Source organism: Podarcis erhardii (genome assembly GCF_964252035.2).
Source record: "Podarcis erhardii genome assembly, chromosome: 12".
NCBI lineage: Eukaryota > Metazoa > Chordata > Lepidosauria > Squamata > Lacertidae > Podarcis > Podarcis erhardii.
This window is the reverse complement of record NC_138513.1, coordinates 15,255,681-15,276,592: the sequence shown is the minus strand read 5'-3', so window position 1 is coordinate 15,276,592 and position 20,912 is coordinate 15,255,681. Positions and strand designations below refer to the sequence as shown.

The following is a 20,912-nucleotide window of genomic DNA, read 5'->3' as shown; positions in this document are numbered from 1 at the left end:
CAATAACACTGTCTAAGGGCACTAACCATGCAGCAGGTTTTCAAAAGAATGACACACCAGAGACAGACTGGAAATGAAACAGAATGTATCATTTCCAAGTTTAGGTCTCTATAGAACACTAGCACTGCAAGTCTACGTGTGGCACTTTTATAGCCAGTGTGTCCTAGGGGCTGTTAAAATGCAATATGCATTTGCACACTCACAGGCTGCTATGTTTTCCCTACAGCAGTTCCGGAAAACTCATGTGCAAAATGGACCTTCTCTTTAAAAAGTTATAGCAGTGGTGCAAACGCTATGGCGAGTGTGTTAGCAAACTCTGCAGGTGAGTGTGTGTGTTAGAACCTGTGTTACAACACACCAGGGGCTTCTAACAGCTTCAAATAAGGTGTAGCTATTAAGATTTAAGGCAGGCAGAGATATAGAAAGTGGGGTTAGTTTTAAAAGAATATAGAAATTTTTTTTAAAAAAAAACAAAACCCTGACAGACTAGTCTTCAATCAATAGGAATCTTGAAGTGCTTAAACATGTGGCAGAGTATCTATGCTTACAGGTTAAGCCTGGATTCTGCTACCAGAAAAGGACAGACACAGTTCCTCTGGGAAAGAAAGGGCAGAAACAAGTTTTTCTCAAATCATGTTTATGTTGAATCCAGAGAGAAGAGAGAAGGGTCCAGCAAATGGGGAAGGATAACAATCCTGCTTGGGACAAAAGCAATCCTAGTACAATCTCTTTTGTGTTGAGTTACCGTATTTTTCGCCCTATAGGACGCACCGGCCCATAGGACGCACCTAGTTTTCAGGGGGGGAAATCAAGGGAAAAAATATGATTTCCCCCCCGCAGCTCTGGGAGCAGCGGACAGGCTGCACGCAGCCTGTGCACTACTCCAAGACCTTCTTCCTGCTTTTGCGGGAGGTGGCGTAATTCCCCCACCTCCCGCAAAAGCCCACAGGAGCCGCGCGCGACTCCTGCGGGCTTTTTGACCAGGAGGGAGAAGAGACTGAAACGGCCAGTCAGTCCCTTCTCCCTCCTTGGGGAAAAGCCCCCAAGAGCGGCACGCTCTTTAAAGGTTGCGCGGCTCCTACGGGCTTTTCTACGAAAAGCCAGCAGAAGCTACACAGCTGCTTTAAAGAGCGCCCGGCTTTTGCCTGCTTTTGTGGGAGGTGGGGGAATTCCCCCATCTCCCGCAAAAGCCCACAGGAGGGAGAAGGGACAGACTCCGCCAGTCCTTGGGGAAAAGCCCCCAAGAGCTGCGCGCTCTTTAAAGGCTGCGCGGCTCTTGCCGGCTTTTCTGCGAGGCGGGGGAATTCCCCCACCTCCTAAAAAAGCCAGCAGAAGCTACACAGCTGCTTTAAAGAGCGCCCGGCTTTTGCCTGCTTTTGCGGGAGGTGGGGGAATTCCCCCATCTCCCGCAAAAGCCCACAGGAGGGAGAAGGGACAGACTCCGCCAGTCCGTCCCTTCTCCCTCCTTGGGGAAAAGCCTGCTTTCCCCACCGCCAGCCTCCAAGCCGGGTTGGAGAGTAGCAGGAAGGCTTCGCGCACCTTCCCACTGCCCCCCATCCTCTGGGGCTGGCCATGGGGGAAGCGCTGCTTTCCCCACTGCCAGCCTCCAAGCCGGTTTGGAGAGTAGCAGGAAGGCTTCGCGCGCCTTCCCACTGCCCCCCATCCTCTGGGGCTGGCGATGGGGGAAGTGCTGCTTTCCCCCACCGCCAGCCTCCAAGCCGGGTTGGAGAGTAGCAGGAAGGCTTAGTGCGCCTTCCCACTGCCCTCCATCCTCTGGGGCTGGCCATGGGGGGAGCGCTGCTTTCCCCACCACCAGCCTCCAAGCCGGGTTGGAGAGTAGCAGGAAGGCTTCGTGCGCCTTCCCACTGCCCTCCATCCTCTGGGGCTGGCCATGGGGGGAGCGCTGCTTTCCCCACCGCCAGCCTCCAAGCCGGGTTGGAGAGTAGCAGGAAGGCTTCGTGTGCCTTCCCACTGCCCCCCATCCTCTGGGGCTGGCGATGGGGGAAGCGCTGCTTTCCCCACCGCCAGCCTCCAAGCCGGGTTGGAGAGTAGCAGGAAGGCTTCACGCGCCTTCCCACTGCCCCCCATCCTCTGGGGCTGGCGATGGGGGAAGCGCTGCTTTCCCCCACCGCCAGCCTCAAAGAGCAGACTCTCCTGGCTTCAGCAGAAGCAACACGAAGCCTCCGGAGCGCAGGCTTCGGAGGCTTCGCATTGCTATCGCTGAAGCCAAGGAGCCTGCATTCGCCCCATAAGACGCACACACATTTCCCCTTCATTTTTGGAGGGGGAAAAGTGCGTATTATAGGGCACAAAATACGGTATATATCTATGGTGCAAACCTTAAAGCAATAAACAAAGCACTCTGCCTATTTATGTGTGCCCCCTCTGATACATATGGGGTTCTGGTCCCCAGACTGAAGCACAATAAATATAAAAACAGGATTAAGGTTGTATTAAAATGCACAATGGGGAAACAAGAGGCAAAGTAGCAAGTCATGGAAAAGGCCCTCCATGGTGGAAAGGGAGCTGTCTGGAATTTAATAGTCATCCAAAGGCCTTGACAGAAAGCAGCAGGTCAGGTGTGTGGCAGAATATTGCTTCTCGTTCCATTTCCTCTTTGTGTCAAAAACATATCTGCAACTGCTAAGAGCCAACAGCAACTATTTAAATCATCTGATGTGGTGCAAAGCCATAGCAAAATCACAGTTGGGAAAAAGAAATATGACTTGACGTGAGGGGAAACCACTTTAAACCATAATTTATTGATGTGACCTTGTCATATGACAGATCCCCAGCTTCTCTGACTGAGCAAATGAGCATCCTTGCAAGGAAGACCGGGTGGATAATGAACTCCCACTACTATATTGATTGGCAATTACCATTTTCTATACATACTTCTCCAACAAGGCTACATAATCCTATTCTATGCAAAGAATAAACCTCCAGACAGCTACTTTTAAATTACCGTATTTTTCGCTCTATAACACGCACCTGACCATAACACGCACATAGTTTTTAGAGGAGGAAAACAAGAAAAAAATATTCTAAATGAAACAGTGGATATATGATTTTTGTGGTTCATGCTGTGGTCACAGACATGTGATCTGACGGTGAGTTTGGGGTAGCCCAATGCAAAAATCCTGAGGATCCATGTGGATCCATGCTTTGTAACCACGTTTTTGCGCCATTGCGACCCCATGAAACAGTGGGTGCGTGTGTGTTTTGGTGCAGGCTGTAGCCATGGATATGCTATGTGATCTGATGGTGAATTTGGGGTGACCTAGTGCAAAAATCCTGAGGATCCATGTGGATCCGTGCTTTGTAACCACGTTTTAAGTGGGGAGGGAAGGAAAAGAACTCAAGGGACAAGGAGCTCGCGTGGGGGGTGTGGAGAAGGATGCTGCTGATAATGCAGGAGAGGCTCCTCTCCAGCTTTGCTCCTTTAGAACAAGCAGGCTCTGCGTCTCTCCCTCCTCCCCGGCAAGGAAACCATGATAGTAACCACTCTGAGACAAATCAAGAAAAATTGCGACCAACACTCTCCCCCAAGCGCAGTGAGGTCAAAACACACACACACGCAGAGAGGGAACTGGCCCTAAAGTCGCAGGGCGCTGGGGGAGTGAACGGGAAGCAAGAGAAGGAGAAGGAGCCCTCACACACACAGAGACACACAGAGTGTCAATTCTAAAGTCGGAGGGACAGCGCAGGGAGAGTGACGGGAAGCAGGAGGAGGAGAAGGAGCCCTCTCTCTCTCTCACACACACACAGAGTGTCAATTCTAAAGTCGGAGGGACAGCGCAGGGAGAGTGAAGGGAAGCAGGAGGAGAAGGAGCCCTCTCTCACACACACACAGACACAGAGTGTCAATTCTAAAGTCGGAGGGAGAGTGCAGGGGCGCAGGGAGAGCGAAGGGGAAGCAGGAGGAGGAGAACTATAGCTCAAGCACACACACACACAGCCCCTACAGTGGCTAATCCAAAATCGGACAGCAAAAAACTGCAGGCAGGGACAGAGAGTACGGTTTTTTTTAAAAGCAGCCAACCCCGCTCTGCTTCTCTCCCTCCTCCCGGCTAGGCTGGCTGAAAAGCTTCGCTGCTACTTAGCAGCTCTGTGGGGAGGAGAGAGGAACATAGAGGACGGGTTTTTTTAAAGCAGCCAAGCCCGCTCTGCTTCTCTCCCTCCTCCCGGCTCGGCTCGCTGACAGGAGCCGCTTACACCTGCTTTGCTGTTTCAAAGCAAGCCACGGACTGCTCACAACTGCAGCAGATTCCCCCGCCATCTGTAGGCATTCGCTCCATAACACGCACAGACATTTCCCCTTACTTTCTAGGAGGAAAAATCTGCGTGTTATGGAGCGAAATTTACGGTATCTCAGAATATTGGGAATCTCAAAGCACACATATGTATTTCAGTTCTACATCTAACTATGGACTACAACCTATTTTTGTAGAAGGTTAGACCTTTCTGTGTAAGAGCTAAGGTCTAATTCCCACTGAGCTGTACCACATAAAGATGTGGGAAGATTTCTAATGAGTTCTCTGCATATGAAGCAGCAACATGTAGCCTAAAATAGTACAGCCCTGCCACAAGTTGACCACCCAGTGAGAACTAGGTCTTACCAAATAATTTGTAATCTCAGCACAAGACCTTGTACAGCCTCTAACTTTTGAAAAGTGGGGGGGGGGACAAATTATAGTTGGCTAGCAGGAGCTAGGGCAGACAAAAAAATGAATCTGGAACCTGGGGACCACCAATGAGCTGTGAATATTGCATTCTGTCCCTTGCTCATGGGCTCTCATGCATGGACTTTTCCATCTCCAACAAGAACTTTCTGCAAGTGTTCTTCTTCTGTTTGTGTGATGAGACAGTGTGGACATGCTAACTAGAGCTTCTCTGTGTTCCAAATGATTTTTCCTACTGGCATATTATTCATATCCCACAGCGGGTAAGTAGGTGGGACTCTGTGTAGGGTTGATATTATATATGGCAAAACAAAAACAAGAACAGATTAGTGCTTTGCCATACAGATCTCATTCTGACAATTATTTGATGTGTAGGTTATAAACAGTGTTGATGTTTGAACATGCAAGTTTTTTATTTGTTATAAATGCTGTTTTCCTGGGCTATATGTTTGTCGCAGGTCAAGAGAAGCAGACAGGAGGAAGGGATGTCCAGGCAGGATTTTTGGTTCTGGATTTTCGAAGGGCATTAGGAACATTCTTCTACCAGCTGTTTATCCAGAACCATATTATTTGCGCTGCTGCATGGATATTTCCACTAAAATTGTGAACAACGGCTTACCAGGATGGTGCAACTATGCAGGTTCCCAGACAGAGCTTAACCATGAGCCCTGGCTCAGATGGCATGCTCAGTCAAAACTTGGCTTAGTTCAGTGTGACACAAGATTTCAAAAGACCTGGGAAAGGCAAAGTGGCTGTGAGTGGCTCTGGGAGTTTGGATGATCATGCAGTCCTGGTTGTTGGAGAATGCGCTGGGGGTGCCGCTGCAGCCCCAAACTCTGAGTGTCCTCTGGTATGCGCAGCTCTGGAAAAGGCATTTCCCCTCTTCTCCAGTGTGCTTCAGAGACATATATCAAATGATATATGCACACTAATCTTCTAGCATAACACAGCAAGAAGCATGAGACATCGTAGAGCTAATCTACGTAATTATTTACACACTATGTACAGACAAAGGAATCATGGTGTTTTCTCTCTCTCTCTCTCTCCAAGAGGGAAACAGACAGAAGTAAAAGCAAAAGTACAGTACAATAGTACATACAGCGGAAGAGACTGTCTACCGTTCCCACACTCTTCCCAGCAAAGAGAGACAGACAGTCAGACAGACAGACAGACAGACAGACAGACTCTTTTCATCATGCTATCAGCAGGTTTCCCCTAACATACAGGTGAGAATAGTTGAAGGACCAATATGCAATTAAACAACAACAACTCCCACCCCAGCAATTTTCATCATGACCTTTGAGACAAAGGCCACTTTGGAGAAATTCTCTTTACTCAGCATGTCAGGCACATGTTTCAAGGCTTCCTCTATAATGGGGACATAGAGACTAATTGTGTCAGTCAGCGAGTGACTTGTTACAAGTGTTTGTATATATTAAATAAGACGGACACCATTGCTTGGCAGTCTCTATTCCCCTCTGGGTAGATTCAGTTTATTTTATCATTCTACAGTGCAATTTAACACTCTGCCTATTTCCAGATGATTTTAGAGCCATGACCTTGTAAACTAAAGCAGACAGGACAGGTGATGTCCCCACGACATACATAAGAGAGGGGCCAGCTCCAATGGCACAATATCAAGGATCTATTAGTCTTTTATGTACGCCACCGTAAAGATTGCTCCAATACAAAATGGTTAAGGGAGGATGAAACAGGAAGAGTATTTTTAAAATAATAATTTATTTCTAATAATTAGGGAGTCAAGAGGGGGAGAAAGCATTTATCTCAGATTCTTCGATGAAAAGTAGGACCAGAAAATTTGCATTCTGAGAAAGACATTGGGAAAAAATGACCACTTGTTACCCATCCTGATTATCAAAACCCTTTCAAAACCGCCTGCCTCTGCAGCTCTATGAGTAAAACTAATCTCTTACGCATAAAGAGTAGAGGATTAGATAGCAATGCTGTGAGAAGATAGCAGACCCTTTCATAAGCCAGTGCTGTATTTTAACTCCAATGCCCTTACACTCATAAAAAGCTCACCATCCCAGGTTAAATGTGTTTCCCTGATACTTTTGAATGATAAACTGACTAAAGCCAAAAAGTTTTACAGAAAAGGCAATTATTAAGGTCAGTCGTGATAAATGGCTCTTCCACTAAGCAACCAATATTCTGCTTCGACAGTCGGCAGTAGAGAATCTGAACCATACCTGGAGAATAAAGTAAAAGTCAAAATGCCACAGTCATTTTATCTTGTTTACAAAGGAACCATCACAAATGAGATGCTGCTTGGCTTTGTATGTACACATGCAAAACCAAAAACTCTCAACTTAAGTACAGTTCACATTGTTATTTCTCAGGCCCCAAGAGCTCTGATGAATTCCACTCCCACCCCCCAATTCACTCTCTACTCATTAATCTCACAGTAAAATCTCAATAAAGATAATGCAAAACAAACAAAACAGCATATGGTGATTGATGTAGTGTAATTACAATGCACGAGCTGGGCTTTAATCCTGCTGGTAGTTTAATAAGACCAAAAAAATGAAGAGACACAAAACTGTTTGTTTCCCCCAGGTGCATTTTAAAGAGGAAAGACTACCATATACCACAAGAAATACTGCCTACTTATGTAGACAATAATTCAAAATAATCCATCTGCATTATATCTGCTCTGCAAATCCTAGTCAGTCAAGATGAAACTCACCGAAGAATCAATTCCAACTTCTTTCTCAGTATTCATTATGATCACATTATGCTTCTAAAAACCCTGTGGCAGCATTTGCCCATTATGCTCAAACCAGGGCTTAGCAATACATGGCCAAGCCACCATAAGCCTGGGTGAAGTACTACACTTGGACACTTCCTGTCCCACCTTTTTCTCCAAGGAGCTCCCAGTTGCACACATTTCCGCCCCTCTGCACTTTAATCCTAACAATCCAGTGAAGTGGGTTAGGTAGGTTAGGCTGAGAGGCAGTGGCTGGCCCAAGCTCACACAGTGACCTTCATGCCCAAGTGGAGATTTGAACCCTGGTCTCCCACATCGTGGTCTGACACTAACCACTATACCACACTGACACTGTTCGATGAGCACTCCAGGAATTCTGCCCACTAGACTTTGCTTTCTTTTAAAATGCTGTTTAAATTTTATGTATTTCTAAGTAACTTTGGAATATTTTCTTGGTAAAAGGCAACAAATAAATGCAACAACAACGGCCAAGTTCTAATTCAGGGTGGGGAGCTTTTTGCCCTCCAGAGGTTTCTGGTCTACACCTCCCATCAGACCCAGCAGGCAAGCATGGCCAGTGGGAATATGGGAGTTGCAATTCAGCAGTATGGGGAAGGCAAAAGGTTCCCCACCCATGTTCTATTCCTTACTTTTAAGAATCCTATCATTTTAAGATCAGTGGGCAACTCCTTTTTCTAAAAGGGCCAAATAGAAATTTTAATCCTCTTCATCATCTGCCTCTTCTATTGGCATAATGGTGGTAAGAGAGAAACAACAGCAGAAATTCATTCTGCCCCAAAAGGGCCACTCTGTGGCACAGGAAGGTGTGTAAGTTTATGGTGTGTGTGGGTGTGGGTGTGGGTGTGGGTGTGGGTGTGGGTGTGTGTGTACTTCCTATCTATCCAGTTCTTGGTACATGAATGCCTAGCAGGCCAATTTACTTGCTGACAGGGACAGTAGTTATATATCACACTAGCTCTCAAAAAACAGTTATCAATCATGGGGGAAATGCGTAAGTCCTAATGGGAAAATCACTGGGAACTAAAAACTTCTTTCCATTTTGAAAAACAGCAATGTTGAAATTCATTCTTACACAGTAAATAGGATTTTAGTTTCATTCCACTACCATCCCATGCCCCCCAAAACATTAGCTGCTACAACATAAAAATAATGAATCCCTACACACCAAGTAATAAGATAATAAACTCTCTCTTTCGCACACATGCTCTTTTAATTTTATTTTAATGTCTGTTTTGGTACATTTGGCTTTGAGTATATTATCCCCACATGAAAAGCAGACATTAGATTATCAAGTCCAAAAGATTTTATATACCGTATTTTTCCTTCTATAACACGCAGATTTTTTCTCCTAAAAAGGAAGGGGAAATGTCTGTGCGTGTTATTGAGCGAATGTGTAGTCCCTGGAGCCAAATGGCGCGAGGGGAGGCAAAAAAAATCAGGCAAAAATCAAATCGCGCGTCTCGGAGAAGGGAAACCTGAAAAGAGGAAGCGGCTGCTTTCCTGCATTCTGCCTCAGGGTCTTACTGCCCACCCACCTCTGTTTCCTTGCTGTGTTTGCTCAAACGGAACAAAGAGCAGGGAAAGCCCCTCCCCTCCAGGCAAGCAGAGGGGAAAGCAGAGTGTCGTCTCTGTGCTCCGTGCTGCTGAAAACATGCAGGAGGGGGAGAGAGAGAGAGAGAGAGCGCGAGCTGGCTGGCTTGGGTGGGTAGTTGAGGGAAAACTTTTGCCTTCCTTTCCTCCCTCCCGTTATACCCCTCTCCTGCATTCTTAGCCAGCTGCTTCTCTGCACACCCCTCTCGTGCTCCTTGTCCGTTCTGTGTTTTTCCTTCCCTCCCCACTTAAAATGTGGTTAAAAAGCATGGATCTACATGGATCCTCAGGATCTTTGCATTGGGTCACCCCAAATTCACCATCAGATCACATAGCATGTCCATGGCTACAGCCTGCCCCCCAAAAATCACGCACCCACTGTTGCCTGGGGCTGCAATGGTGCAAAAACATGGTTACAAAACATGGATCCACATGGATCCTCAGGATCTTTGCATTGGGTCAGCCCAAATTCACCATCAGAGCACATAGCATGTCCATGGCTACAGCCTGCCCCCAAAAAATCACGCACCCACTGTTGCCTGGGGCTGCAACGGTGCAAAAACGTGGTTACAAAGCATGAATCCACAGGGATTCTCAGGATTTTTGCATTGGGTCACCCCAATTCACCATCAGATCACATGTCTGTGGCCACAGCATGAAGCACAAAAATGATACATCCACTGTTTCATTCAGAATGTTTTTTCCCTTGTTTTCCTCCTCTAAAAACGATGTGCGTGTTATGGTCAGGTGCGTGTTATAGAGCAAAAAATACGGTGTGTGTATATATATATATATATATATATATATATATATATATGCAGGTTTTGGTGTCCTCGGGTGTCTTCCCGTGTAAAAGTTGGGGTGTCTAGGCGACGTTTCGACGAGGTCTAGACACCCCAACTTTTACACGGGAAGACACCCGAGGACACCAAAACCTGCATTCCTGTACCCGTGAAAATCTACGAAAGCATATATATATATATATATATATATATAATCTCCTTCACAGAAGTGTGTATATATACCTACTGTATATATATTTCATTTCCCAACATTAGCTAGCTGTGTTAATTGCCTTAAAAATTAAGCAATTATGACACATTTTCTCACTCCTTGCAAAAGTACAGCTCCCCTTCTCATTTGACAAGGACTTAAAAACATTAAAGTCTGTCAACAGAGTAAATTAAAATTTGGTTTGATTTGCTCTTCATATTTCCAAACTTATTAAATTGCAGATTTAGAATTTAGTCTGAAAAGTTAATTTATGTGCAAACATCTTAATGGTTTGATTCCAGAAGTGTATCCAAAAGAGGCAGTTGCCACAAAGACAACAGTATCTGTATCACCTTAAAGGCTAACTAGTATACAGCATGAGCTCTCATAGGTAAGAGGCTATATGTCCATTGACATTTTAAAAGATTCAGCAGCTTTTCAGAATGGATTTGGGTTCTGGGTGATGTTTAGAATTAAAAACAAGAGTCATTTCTCCTTCTGTCAGCTCCATAACTATGACAAACTGCTGCATGGTGCAATCATATATTATGGCCTGGATCCAAAGAACTATGTGGCTATTTCTGCATTTTCCATGGAGCTTTGGATTTGCATTTCTTGATGGCCCCATGACAGGACCCCTTGGAAATAGAGTCCTCTGATAACTGCAGTTCTGAGGAAGAGGTGGACACACTCCCACGTCTGTCCCATGTGGGTGCATGGACACCAGAATATCCCCTAAACCCCAGTGAAAAACCTCTACTGCCTATGGTGACGCACCCACAGACTCCTTGGGGGATCCTGAAAGCCCTGATAAGGGAGCTATATATCTGGAAACCCCATTACTCTGAAGGATCCCACAGTGGCAGAAGTTACCAGCCCTTTAGGAAGAAGCACCCAAGGAGTGGTGCTACCAATCTGAGACCAGGTAGTCCTGCTATAAACCACAGTCACTTGATTTAGGACCTTGCTGACAAAACTTTGGCTTGCTTTGCAGAAGCACTATCCATGGTCCTGAATGATCTTGGTCTCCCTCCAAGTTAACTGTGCCTCTGGAACCAGAACCTTCTGACCCCCACCCTTTGCTTTGGCCATCACCTCTCAATTCCTACTGCAGACTTTTTTGAAACTGACAGGAATTTAAAAAGTGATTTGTTATATGGCATGGTCTGCTGCTGAGAGGTCAAAGTCCCACAAAACACATCCGTATGCCTTTGGATGTCTTGTTAAATGCCTGACCCTGTTTAACATTAAAAATAAATAAATAAAAAGGAGCCCATCAGGACAAAAATGCGCAGACAGAAGAGGTTAACCCATCCCCCTCACATTGATGAAAAGCTCTCTCTCTATACACACACTTGCTGTCATCATTTCCATTCCTTAAGTCAGTCTGTATTCCTAGATATGAAATAAGGCTACTCTCTGATCTAATCCAGCAGACCTATATCTAATATTCTGTTATGCGGTGTGTCAAAGCTCAGCTGGGATGGAAGAGAAGTAAGTACACACTCAACAGTTAAAGAAGCAAAAATATTGGAGTTTACTAACTGGAGTCTGTAAAATGTGACTGCTTCGTGGAAGGTATGGATCCTCACAGTACTGTGTATCTAGGTAAATTTTAAGGGCGTGAAACTCTATGTTACATAATTTAAAATGCATATATTCAAATATATACATTTAAGGTGAGAACTAATTGCCTCCACATTTGCATTCACAATCAAGAGAAAGTAAAATGCAGGTGACAAGTAACTACTGTAGATAGATGAGTATCAGGTGTTAGGCAGAAAGACGGCATATTTTCTACTTATGAAGCTCACCACATAAGATGCAAATAATGTGAAAGGCAAATAGTTTTTAAAGAAGGGAGACACTGTTGGTCACACATAGCAAAAAAAACCCAGTGCTTTTTTTCTAGAAAAAGAAGTGCCGGAACTCATTATAAACCCCTCCCTTGTTCTCTTATAATGGTAATGGCACCCACCTGACAGGTGCCAGAACTGAGTTCCTCTGAATTCCAGCTGAAAAAAAGTCCTGCAAAAACCTGACTATAAAATGGTCATGTCTTTTTGGAATAAGACTTGAATGAATATATGAGGACTGCATGATCAGTTAACTAAAGATGCCCTCCAGATGTTTTGGACTACAACACCCATCATGTCCAAAACATCTGGAAAGCATCTACTTGCAGAAGGTTTAACTAAATAAATGGCATTCCAAAGCTAACAGTAATTGCCTGGCATCCAAAATGATAATACTAGCTAGTATCTGGAGAATAGCCTATTTATTTATTACCTGTGAGATTTATCATCCCCCCTTTGATCAAAATAGTGCAGGGGTGACATCCATTGGATTACATGAGCAGTTCTCAATCTTCTCTCCTTTGCACACCACATGGAGCACTTTAAAGTTGCTGAGGAACTTCGCAGACTACTTTTTTTTGTTCTACAAAGCATATCAGCAACTCATATTTTAATGCCCCTAGAGTTGCCTTTCTATGTGGTGAAGCAAAATAATTTTAAAAAAATAATAATCTTCAGTGTTGATATCAAAATCATTCACTCTAGCTAAGAGCCTAGTTAGTCAGTTCAATAATCTGGTCCTAATTTAACCAAGTGCAGGACTAAATACAGACATCCTTGACTATTCAACAATCTTCCTGTGGATGATCTAGATGGAGCTCACAGACTACACTTGAAAACTTCTGAGTTATTGTATTTCAACCTTTTTACCCTATGAAGTAGGTTAGGCTGGGAGAGTAAGGCTTGCATGTGGTTGTGTAGCGAGCATCGTAAGTGAATGTCCCAAATGCGTATCAAAGTCTCTGGCTATTACAACACCTTGTATTTGCATATTACTTGTGCAGGATTTCCACTGGGCTTTTCAGGTTAGATTATGCTAGCAACAGATGTTAACATACAGGGAACCATTTAACAGTATGTGTGCCACACAGTGGTTTTTTGGTAAAATAATAATGATGAGATGCTGGTACCCAATGGCGACTTCACATGCCCAAAGCCTTTCTGCACTGGAAGAGCAGTATCTCTTAGACAGGGATTTAATCCTTCTTAGTTTGGGTGCACAAAGGGGTTCCCTGCAGGGAATTCCATTGCTCTTCCAATGCAGAAAGCCTGTAGAAAGCAGCCTGAACCATCAGATGATGCACAGGGAGTTCGATCCTGCTTGCTATCTCCCCAACCCCCATGTGTGACAGGTGAGCAAGACCACCCACCTGCCATTCACATGGCATCATTATGATATCAGATGATTGACAAGTGGGCTCATTCTGGCCACTCATCAAAAGTTGGCTCATGTGGTCGAAGCAGATAAGAATCTGTCCCACTAAACCAAAAAAGTGTACCATCAGAAACGTATATCCAGCTCTGTGAACCAGAAAAATATCCTATCAACAAGCCCAGCTGCTGTCATCCCCACCTGCTGCTATTCCAACAATTGGTACTAGGTCCCTTCAGCCCTCATGCCAACTTTCTCAAATCAACTGCTCTGTAAAGAGGAGGTGGAAAGAAGCAAACCAAATATAACTTTATCTGATACTGATTCAGCAAGTACAACTATGTTCTTCCATACTGCAACAGGTTTAGAAGCAATGGAGGGGTCAAAAATGAGTTCCAGAATGTTTGCCTTTTTAGCCTTTTGTTTATTGTCTGAGATTTGGGGAACTGGAAGATGAATGGAACTCCAACAAAGAGTACATTATAAGAAAGCTGTAACTGGGGAGAAAAAGAACTAATGGGAAAGTTGAATTGGGGGAGAAAAGAGAAAAAGGACAAGACAATAATAGAAAGTGGAGCAATTTATTATTTTAATGTGCCCTCCTTTGTCTCCTAAAGTTATCCAAATGGTGAATCAAATTGTGAATAATTTATTTTTATTGAACAAAACTGTATATACTGCTTACTCAAACAAAGATCTGTAAGCAGTTTATTGCTAGAAGGCAGGCTGAATGGAGAAGGTAGGACACCTAAGTATTATAAAAAATAATCTCCGGGTTGATAAAAGAGCATTTTCAGAGTGTTTGTAAAGTTTCAGACATTACTCAAAAAGTAATGCATAATGTGTTTAGCCTGGAGAATTGATTTCTATAACCAAGCTTTGAAAATGAAACATAGCAAACTATTTTTTAAAATAAAATAAAATAAAGTACTCTCACAGACAGAATTAGGTCAGAATAAGGAGAGCAGAGGAACTAAAAAACAACCAAAGAAAGGCCTTTCAAGTCCTCTGTTTAAGAATAAAGGTATATAAGAAAACAAGCTTCCTGCTGCTTTCTTTAATTACCAGTATTATTGCTCATGTGGAGATATTGAATTCAGAGAATATGTGCAGGAGAGGAAAATATCACAAATTATGAATCAGACTGTCTGGAAGTACTTTGCCACTTTTGCTTGTGAAGCTCACAGATCTATAAGGAAATATGGGGAAATGTTTGGTGCTACAACAACATGGCAGAACAGCAAGGGCTACACTGGATGCATAACAGAACTGGGGGGAACCTAAATTTGTTGCAAAAGCAATCATTTTAGTTTCAAATAATATGCCATAACAGCACACAATCAAATCCTGCAACCCTAATAATCTAGCTACTCACTGACTGAAAACAAAATCTTGGGCAAGATGGATTCACAGATTCTTAGAAGAAAAAACTGGATCAGTCCAGCATCATATTATCACAGTAATCAACCAGACGATTGCAGGAGTTCTTAAAGATCTTCCTGATGTTTAGTTGGAATCTCCTTTCTTGTAACTTAAATACTTTGGTTTAGTTCCTAGCCTCCGGAGCAGGAGACAGCCCTTTAGATACTTGAAGATGGCTATCATATCTCTTCTCAGAATCCTCTTTTCCAACCTAAATATTCCCTCAACCGTTCCTCATAAAGTTTGGTTTCCATACTCTTGATCATCTTGGACACCCTTCTCTTCACACGTTTCAGCTTGTCACAATTGTTCTTAAATTGTACACAGTACTCCAGGTATGCTCTGACCAAGGCAGAATAAAGTGGAACTTTTACTTCCCTTGATCCGGAAAGTGCTTCTGTTGATGCAGCTTACAATAGCATTCACTTGTTTTGATGTTGCATCACACTTTTGACTCATGTTAAGCTTGTAGTCTACTAAGACCCCTAGATCCTTTTCACATGTACTCATGGCTAGCCAGGTGTCCATGTCCCCCCCCCCCAATCTTATATTTCTGTTGCTGGTTCTTCCTGCCTAAGTGTAGAACCTTACATTTGTCCCTACTGAAATTCATGTTGCTAGTTTGGACCCAGTTCTCCAATTTGTTAAGATCATAGTGAATCCCAATTCTGTCTTCAGTGGAATTGGCTAACCCTCTCAGTTTGGTAAAGGTAAAGGTAAAGGGCCCCTGACAGTTAAGTCCAATCACGAACGACGCTGGAGCTGCGGTGCTCATTTTGCTTTACTGGCTGAGGGAGCCAACGTTTATCCTCAGACAGTTTTTCCGGGTCATGTGGCCAGCATGACTAAGCCGCTTCTGGTGAAACCAGAGCAGTGCACGGAAATGCCATTTACCTTCCTGCCAGATAGGTACCTGTTTATCTACTTGCACTTTGACATGCTTTCAAACTGCTAGGTTGGCAGGAGCTGGGACCGAACAACGGGGGCTCACTCCTTCGCAGGGATTTGAACCACCGACCTTCCGATTGGCAAGCCCAAGGCTCAGTGGTTTACACTACAGTGCCAGTTTGGTATCACCTGCAAATTTCATGAACATCCTCTAAATACCTTCATCCAAGTAGTTTATAAAGATGTAGAACAACGACGGGCCTAGGACAGAACCCTGTGTCACCCCACTCGGCATTTCCCCCCCCCCCCAGGTGATTAGAAATAGCTAGTGAGCACTCTTTGGGTTTGCTCTGTCAACCAGCTACAAATCTGCCTAACAAATATTTCATCCAGTCCACATTTTACCAGCTTCATTCATTTTACCAGTCTCATTCAGTGTGACAACTGGGGGAGAAGTGCAGTGGGGACTTTTAGCAGTGTACACCAAGCATGCGGCTTGTTCACATTAAACCCAGTTTTGTTTTAAACTATGGTTTAATGAGATGAGTAAACTGGGTTAGAATATTTTGTCATTTCCTTCTAATGGAAGGGCCTGTGCATGTGCATACTTCAAGGATGTATGTAGGAAGTAAAAAAAATTATAATGTGTAAAAATGCCTGTCTGTAGTAATGTTATTTGTGCAACACCACAGTCAACTTGGTTGACAGAACATCATGAACAGTCACGTCTATGTGTATTTTTATAGTTCTTAAAGCCAATTTAAAATTTAAACAACTTTAAAATGAATTTTAAATTTGGCATCAAAGTTTTAGTTGTTTTTAATGCTTCTTGAAGTTTGGGTTTCCAAATAAAGCAATAATGCTGAGCCATTGAGTAGTGTCTTCTTCAAATGTTTGTGATGGGGGAAAATATAGTACCTTTCTTTCATGACTCCTTGGGCCACCAGTTGTATTTTGCTTGAGGAAGCCTGCTGTTGTGGACCATCTGGTGGGGTTTTTCCGTGAAGGCTCTTCTGCAGTAAAATTGTTCTCACTGACTGATGTTGAGAGACCAACTAACGCAGGATCACTACTGCGGCGTACATGAAGAGGCATATCTGAAGAGATAAAAAGGACACAAAAATCATATGTAGCTGACGTCCTTAATCTTTCTGCATTAAGTGTGGAAATTATAAACACACTCACTGTGAAACTAAATTGCTGAGTATATCCAAAACCAGCATAATGGTATCGACTCCAATGAATTATCTGCCACAATCAACTGACATAACAGAAGGACAACTTGTATTAAGCATCCATGATGGATGCCTATCTAGCTTTCTTTGAAGCAGCAACATGAAATTCTGTTTCTTTCCCATACCAATCATTATCAAGTCTCAACAGCCCTTCTAGTGAAGATACCATAAATATTTCCTTTCCTTGTAAGTAATGATTAATAGCGTAATTTATCTGGAATACTGTGAAGATCCTGAGTAATCCTTTCTCTCCCTTCAAAACAAAACAAACATCACACAGTCCAGACTTCCATGCTATTTTGCTAGCACACAGAGGACCTGCTTCCTACCAGAGGCTATCAATATAGGGAAGGAGAAGATATTGCGTCCCTTCTCCCCCATGAACCTATTGCAACACTGCCCAAACTGAACATATAAAACAAGCCGTAGATGCTAGAAATATTAAATTTCTTGTTTGTAGATGAAGGGTATCACCATGAACATTTGCATACTAACAGACAGTGGCCTCTTTCATATGATCGCATAAGCTGCATTTAGGTGACTGAAAATTAATTGCAGTACAGCTCACATGTTCTCCCTCCTCTTTCAACAGGAAAGCATCTGTTTTCACTTCAGAGCAAATCACAGCTCCACACTGCATATGAACTTGGTGAACTGTGGTTTGTTCTGACCTAGAGATGGGTAACCTGTGCCCCTTAGAGGGATTGTTGGACTTCAACTCCGATCAGCCTCAGCCAGCTTACCCAGTTATGAAGGATAATAGAAGTCTAGCAATATTGAGAGAACCGCACATTGTTAATCCCTGTTTCATTAAAATTTAGTTTAAACTAACCCAGATTATACTCTGGTTTTATGTTCTGGCTTGTTAACTAGTTTTGACACTGCACAGATTGCTGACACATATATTTGATGGAGGAGGAGGCTTTTCCTATACAGGAGCAACAGTTGACCAGCCTATTCTTCACGCTCCTTTTATACATTGCTCCTTTTTATGCATTTAGATATCTTGATCAAGATTGAAAGACTTGTTGTGGTTGGCACAGAACCAAAAGAGCACCATGGTTCCAAACATAAAGGTTTATATAGTTTAAGGATATTGCTATGTTGAATATTTGTTTAGCAGCATGATTTCCTGCCTTTAAACCTCTTTGGCATCAAGCAGCACCCAAGAGAACCCCAAAGCAGCAAGTTCTCAAGCATGGTATTCGGGAAACAGGAAAAATAAGTAAAAATGAAAAATGCATTTTATTTTCATTAGGCTATCTATTTTCCCTGTTTAAATACCACACATTTTTATTACATTCCAATACACTCAACAAAAAAAAACACACTGGAAGAGATATGTTCGCCACTAATGAGGCAAAATGTAATATAAAAACAAAGCAAAAATAATTAGAAACATATATCAAGAAGAATCTATTATTTCTTACATAATAATAGTACACAGTTTATGTGCTTCAGTGAGGCTTTCAAGCATATTAAGCAGTCTTACAAATTGCCAGGGCCAAATTCAGACCTTAAGTCTATGTTCTCAAACCCAGCTGATGGAATTGGGGGAATAGGCTGAGGCTAGCATGTTAAAAAAACAAAACCCACCACCACAGCTTTTGGCAGCAAATATAGTAAGATACTTATATGCAGCATGAAAAATGCCTGCTTTTGTCTGTGCTGAGATTACTCTCAATCAGTTTCACTGAGAGACTAGAATTTTGACCAATCTTATTTATATATATTTTTCTCACTAGAGAATTTTGACCAATCTCGTTCATACATACACACACACACACACAAACAAACAAACACTTACTAGGAAGCCCCAAACACTAAGATAATTGGAAGCCCCAAACACTAAGATAAGATAATAAGATAACACTTCCTGATAATTGTGGCTGATGTGTGGTTGACCACTCATTTTCTAGCTCTATCATCTTATTTTCAGAAGGGATGGCCAAAACTGAGCACAATAACACAAGTTATACCATACAAGCCATTTTACTTCCAATATTTTCTCTAATAATCCCAGACACAGAATAGGCCCATTTCACTGCTGCTGCTCACCAAGCTGACATATCCTTTGAGCGATCCACCATTGCCAGATCTCTTTCCTGGATAGTCAAAAGTCTAAGACAGCACATATGCTTTAATTAGGTGTTTGTAGAGAGATCCACAGTTCAAAGCCAATCCAAGTTTGCATCCTCCAAGCTCTCTCTCTCTCTCTCTCTCTCTCTCTCTCTCTGTCTCTCTCTCTGTTTGTGTGTAGTTGTATGAAAAGGGATTCCCAAATTTTAATATGTAACAGAAGAAATCAAAAATAATGAAGCCAGTAATAATACATTCACTGATTAGCTTGCAATTTCCAAAATCTCATCATAAATTCCTCAACCCAGAAGTCAGTATAATGAGATGCCTAAATACTACTTCTATGCTTCTTTTCATGTGCCCCTTCCCCCTCCCAAAAGATTTACATGCAGGGCTAATGAGAAGACATGACATGAAACTTCAGTCTACTGCCAGCATGAAGTCTTTCCACAGGATGAATCTATATTCAAATGTCAATGATTAGTGCTAATATCCATACTTTACCAACAAAAGTCAATCAGGATGCCTAATTGCTTAAACATATCCAAAATGCATTTCAAATTAAAAAAAAAGGGGGGGAGTATTACCATTAGTATTTGCTTAAGGCCAGAATCAGAGATATATGTACAAAACACACAAAATACTCCACCGAAACTGATCTGACATATTCATCTCATCCAGCCTCTAATTAATCATCAGCATTGTTTTGCTTTGTAGTCATTAAGCTCGCCTCCCTCTCCCAACCACATACAAGTCCCCCTACCCACCTGGGACAACATACAAATAAGAATGGAACTGTGAACATTTTTTCCTAATATAAGTTTGTTAGGTATAATGTCCTAGTTTACTTAATTTAGAGATTTCAGAATTATATCCCTGTTAGAAAAATCAAAGGGAAAAGAGCTTAAATAATTAAAACACCAGACGAAAGCATGTGTAGGCCCAGTGCGGTGTCACAAATTCCTGGATGATGGCAGATAGTGTTTGATGTCTAATGTTGCTTTGAAGAGTGGATAAATCAGCAATGAACTCTAATCACAAGGCTTCAAATTCTCTGTGGCACTAATGTACTGTAAATATTGATTTGCTTCTGGAGCTAAGGTGCATTTTAAATAAGCGCTAGAAATAGGAAATCTAACAACACACTGCACAATAATTTTTTACGAAGTCAAAGATGCAGAGGAGAGAAATATCATAAAGATGTGCAGAAACTTAAGTACCGTATTTTTTGCTCTATAGGAAGCACCAGACGATAGGACACACCTAGGTTGGGGGGGGGGGAGGAAACAAGAAAAAAAAATTCTGAATCCCAGAAGCCAGAACAGCAAGAGGGATCTGACTTCTGGGATAGCCGCTGGGATAGCTGGTCTAGCTTTGCGCGAAGCCTCCGTAGGGCACGGGGAGCCTTTATCCCCGTGCCCTGCGGAGGCTTCGCGGGGCCATTCAAAAGCCAGAATAGCTAGAGGGAGTGCTGTGCAGCGCTCCCTCTAGCTGTTCTAGCTTCGTGCGAAGCCTCCCCAGGGCAGCGGGGTGCCTTCATCCCCATGCCCTCCGGAGGCTTCTGGGACAGCCCACAAAGCCTCTGGAGGGCAGCGGGATGAAGGCACCCCACTGCCCTGGGGAGGCTTTGCGCAGCTAACCCCGAAGCTAGAATAGTGAGACAGAGCGCTGTGCAGCGCTCCCTCTTCCTGTTCTGGCTTCTCGCTTAGCCGCGCAGCCTGCATTCACTCCATAAGACACACACACACATTTCCCCTTACTTTTAAGGAGGGGAAAAGTGCATCTTATAGAGCGAAAAATACGGTAGCTTCGAAAATATATTTATTGCTATCAACTCAACAGTAGTTAGATAAATGAAATATGAGAAGGAAATTTTGTGTGCCTGAACAGAAGAGCAGGTTTCTGATTAAGTAAGCTATTACCTGTGGTTAAAACCTCAAAGGATAATAGGATTTGCAAGATAACAAAGTGGAGATAGTGACAAGAAATAATTTCACAGTAGCAAGTTGAATGGTAGTAATAAGGAGTGTGCTTTTGCATGAACAT

At 43.1% G+C, this 20,912-nt stretch overlaps 1 protein-coding gene across 4 annotated transcripts in view; it reads right to left on the bottom strand.

The window, feature by feature from the left end:
- Positions 1-20,912, bottom strand: part of PARD3 (par-3 family cell polarity regulator) — a 550,835-nt gene that overhangs the window by 315,537 nt on the left and 214,386 nt on the right. For all 4 annotated transcript variants that reach the window (XM_081834189.1, XM_081834186.1, XM_081834187.1 and 1 more), the window contains one exon: positions 16,471-16,649. In XM_081834189.1, the coding sequence (XP_081690315.1) occupies positions 16,471-16,649 (179 nt within the window). The remainder of the gene's footprint in view (positions 1-16,470; positions 16,650-20,912) is intronic.